The 3459-nt window shown below is 38.1% G+C and overlaps 1 protein-coding gene across 1 annotated transcript; it reads left to right on the top strand.

Annotated features, from left to right (window-relative positions):
• The first annotated feature begins 2115 nt into the window (after positions 1-2115).
• LOC121457370 (olfactory receptor 6-like) lies at positions 2116-3060 on the top strand. The gene has a single exon (XM_041666041.1). It carries the CDS (start codon positions 2116-2118, stop codon positions 3058-3060), a length of 945 nt encoding a protein of 314 aa, XP_041521975.1.
• Positions 3061-3459: the final 399 nt, after the last annotated feature.

Genomic DNA, 3459 nt, shown 5'->3' on the forward strand with positions numbered 1-3459 from the left:
ATGCATCAATTCTATGTTAAGTGGCTCCTATACACTGTTTTATTCAATTCTCACATCTCAGATGAGGTTGACATGTGCTTTTGTTACTTTTCACTTTATAGGACAGGAAATGGAGGGCATACTTATTCAGTGATGTAGAACACAACTGCCAAGTATTGTAAAGAAGACTTGAAACCTCGCCCTGATTGTAAAATTCATGATCTTAAATTGCAGGTAGTGGTGAGTATGAGGTAATTGTGTGGCTCATGACAGAAGCGCAGATTGTTACAGAGGGAGTGAGTTAACTTCAGATGTTTTCTCTGAGGTCTCTTTATCTTAATGCAGGGTCACCTGTTGAGCCTCGAGTGGGCCTCTCTGGTAGTCTGGCTAGCCAGCTAACTGCAGCTAGTCTCTTTCTTTTATTCCAGCATGTGGGGATTACAGACAGGTCTCCATGCATTCTAATCATTTAATAGGGTGTTGGAGATGTGAATTCAGGTCCTCCCAGTGATTCCAGACAGGTCACCATGCACACCAACGATTTACAAGAGTGTCGGGGATCTGAATTCAGGCCCTCACGATTGATGACAAGTGCAGCATCCACTGACTCATCTTTGCAACTTCTTGACATAGTTCTTATAGATGTCTCTCTCCTAAGTGGACATTTCCAATACTTATTATGATATAAAAACTTCCATATACTCCAATTGAAGAAACTGTGGGTCAAAGAAATAGCTAAAATATCACTAAAAATCTAAACTTTTTGAGGATTTTCTGATTGTATGCTTATCTCCATCATTCTATTTCAGGAATGAATGAGAGCTTGTTCAGTAATTTCCTAGTTGAACAGAAATAGAATCGATGTGGAGGGGGTAATGTGCCTATCTTCTTTAACAAAGGTCTAGGAATGGTGCTAGCATTCCCTCCACTGTCTGTAGGGAAAAGTATTAGGGTAGAAGTGTTTTTTTTTCAAACAAAAATTCTTTATTCTGATTCCTTAAAAGATTTCTTTAAAATAGAGAAAACTCACAAAGTAAATCAATCAAAACAAGGTCCATTTTGATTATTTTCAGTTTTTTTGAAAGTCAAAGCCACATGGGTCATTTTCACACTTAACAATATAGAGACATGAGTCTGCAGGAACTTTTCAGAGTCAATAAATTAACCTTCCAATTATATGTTCCAATTATGTTCCATCACATATGAAATAAACTTTAATTTACTATAAAATACATATGTGAATGTGTTCTTCATATTTCTATTAATTTTGAAGAGTGCAAAATGTAAGCAGAGAATTTCATATATGAGAATTTTATGTACATAATTTTCACCCCTCACTACCCCCACCCACAAAGCCTAAAGAGTCCATTAGTGTGGCATGCATGCACATGTATTCAGGGCTGACCACTTGGGATCTAATAATCTATCAGGGTGTCATCAATGGAGAAAATAGTTCCCGCCTCTCAGCACCCATTGATTGTCTGAATGCCTTCATGTAGGTTTGAGACCTTGTGAAATTTTCCTCATCTGCATTGGCATGTCAACTTGTCTTCTTTAGGGAATCATATTTGTTGAAATTTATTGAGAGACATTTCCTATCACAACTAGGAGACATTAGCAGCAGAAGGCTTCATCATCTAGCTAGCTCTTACAATCCTCCCCTTCTGTGATGTTTTCTGGGATTAAGGTATAGAGGCTGCAATGTAGCTTGGGATTGGGTACTACATGACCACTTTCTTTTGTGTTTTAAACAATTATGTATCTTTGTAATAGCTTCTGTCTGCTGATAAAGAAACTTTTCTGAGATATGAGAATTGGTCTGGTATATAAGCAACATGACCCCAGTCATTCCTGAAAGTAGTGGGAAACTCAGGGACAGACAAGATTCTTCCAAGGTCTGTTAGTATGTGGGGAGTGCCAAAAGTGAACTTTTGAATCTGGAAAAATTTTCAAGAAAACATTTTGATGGAAATTATTTTATCTCATTGAAGAATAAAGCATTAATATAAATTTTATTATGAATCTTATTCACAAGAAGAGTGAATTACTAACTCAGTTTTTGTCTGCTGCCCCAGATATTGACCTTATTTGTGGTGTTACCACAGAAGACTTCAACATCTCCCATGACCTTTGATCATGCTGGACATGAACATTACTCTGGTCAGTGAGTTCATCCTGGTGGGCTTCCCTACAGCCCCTTGGCTACAGGTTCTTCTATTCTTCATTTTCCTTGTTGTCTATATGTTGATTATAGCAGAGAATCTTGTAATTATATTCACTGTCTGGGCAACTGGCTCCCTCCATAAGCCTATGTACTATTTCCTAAGTAGCATGTCCTTTCTAGAGATATGGTATGTCTCTGTCACAGTCCCGAAGATGCTAGATGGATTCCTCCTGCAGAGACGGCACATCTCCTTCACTGGCTGCATGACCCAGCTCTACTTCTTCATCTCACTTGCCTGCACAGAGTGTGTGCTCTTGGCAGCTATGGCCTATGACCGCTATGTGGCCATCTGCCACCCTCTCCGATATCCAGTCATTATGACCACAGTTTACTGTATACAGCTGATGGCCCTTTCCTATTTTAGTGGTTTCATGGTTTCTGTTGTCAAGGTTTATTTCATTTCACATGTTGCTTTCTGTGGCTCTAATGTCATGAACCACTTTTTCTGTGATATCTCACCAATCCTTAAATTGGCCTGCAAAGACATGTCCACAGCTGAGTTAGTAGACTTTGCTTTGGCTATTGTCATCCTTGTCTTTCCACTTCTTACCACTGTGTTCTCCTATATTTACATCGTGTCCACCATTCTGCGCATACCCTCCACCCAGGGAAGAAAGAAAGCCTTCTCTACTTGTGCCTCTCACCTCACTGTGGTTGTAATTTATTACACAGCCATGATTTTCATGTACGTCCGGCCCAGAGCTATTGCATCTTTTAATTCCAACAAGCTCATCTCTGCTGTGTATGCAGTCCTTACACCCATGCTGAATCCTTTCATCTACTGCCTAAGGAATCAGGAAGTCAAGAATGCTATCAAGAAGACCTTGGGAGGTGGTCAGCGTTTCGTGCTTAGCTGATCTCCTTATCTTAAGAAAAAGACTTTGCTTGTGTAATTTATGAGAATTATCATGGTCCTTTTATTAACAATTTCACTTCAACTTGTATTTGTAAAGAAATCATAGTACAGGCAAGAATAGATAAATAAATATGGACCAAATCTTTATTTTTAATATTATTGAATAATTTAATTATTCAATAATTTAAAGATGCTATAACTGGATAGTTACAGTGTCTTGAACTATTTTGTCCTAGTTGACATATAATATATAGGGGCTGTTGCTTGTATTTTTCTCAAAATGAGCTATTTGATTCACAGAGTACTTTATGGTCACCTGGCTGATGTACAAATTGAGAAAATGAAGTACAACGAGGTTAAATAAGTTTTCAATGGTTGAAACTAAATTAATATCAAAGCC

Source organism: Microtus oregoni, unplaced genomic scaffold (genome assembly GCF_018167655.1).
Source record: "Microtus oregoni isolate MIOR12 unplaced genomic scaffold, Mior012 000016F_ref0000370, whole genome shotgun sequence".
In the NCBI taxonomy this organism is placed as follows: Eukaryota; Metazoa; Chordata; class Mammalia; order Rodentia; family Cricetidae; genus Microtus; species Microtus oregoni.

Excerpts from the sequence above, each read along its gene's own strand:
- LOC121457370 (XM_041666041.1), top strand. The coding sequence starts at position 2,116 with ATGCTGGACATGAACATTACTCTGGTCAGTGAGTTCATCCTGGTGGGC.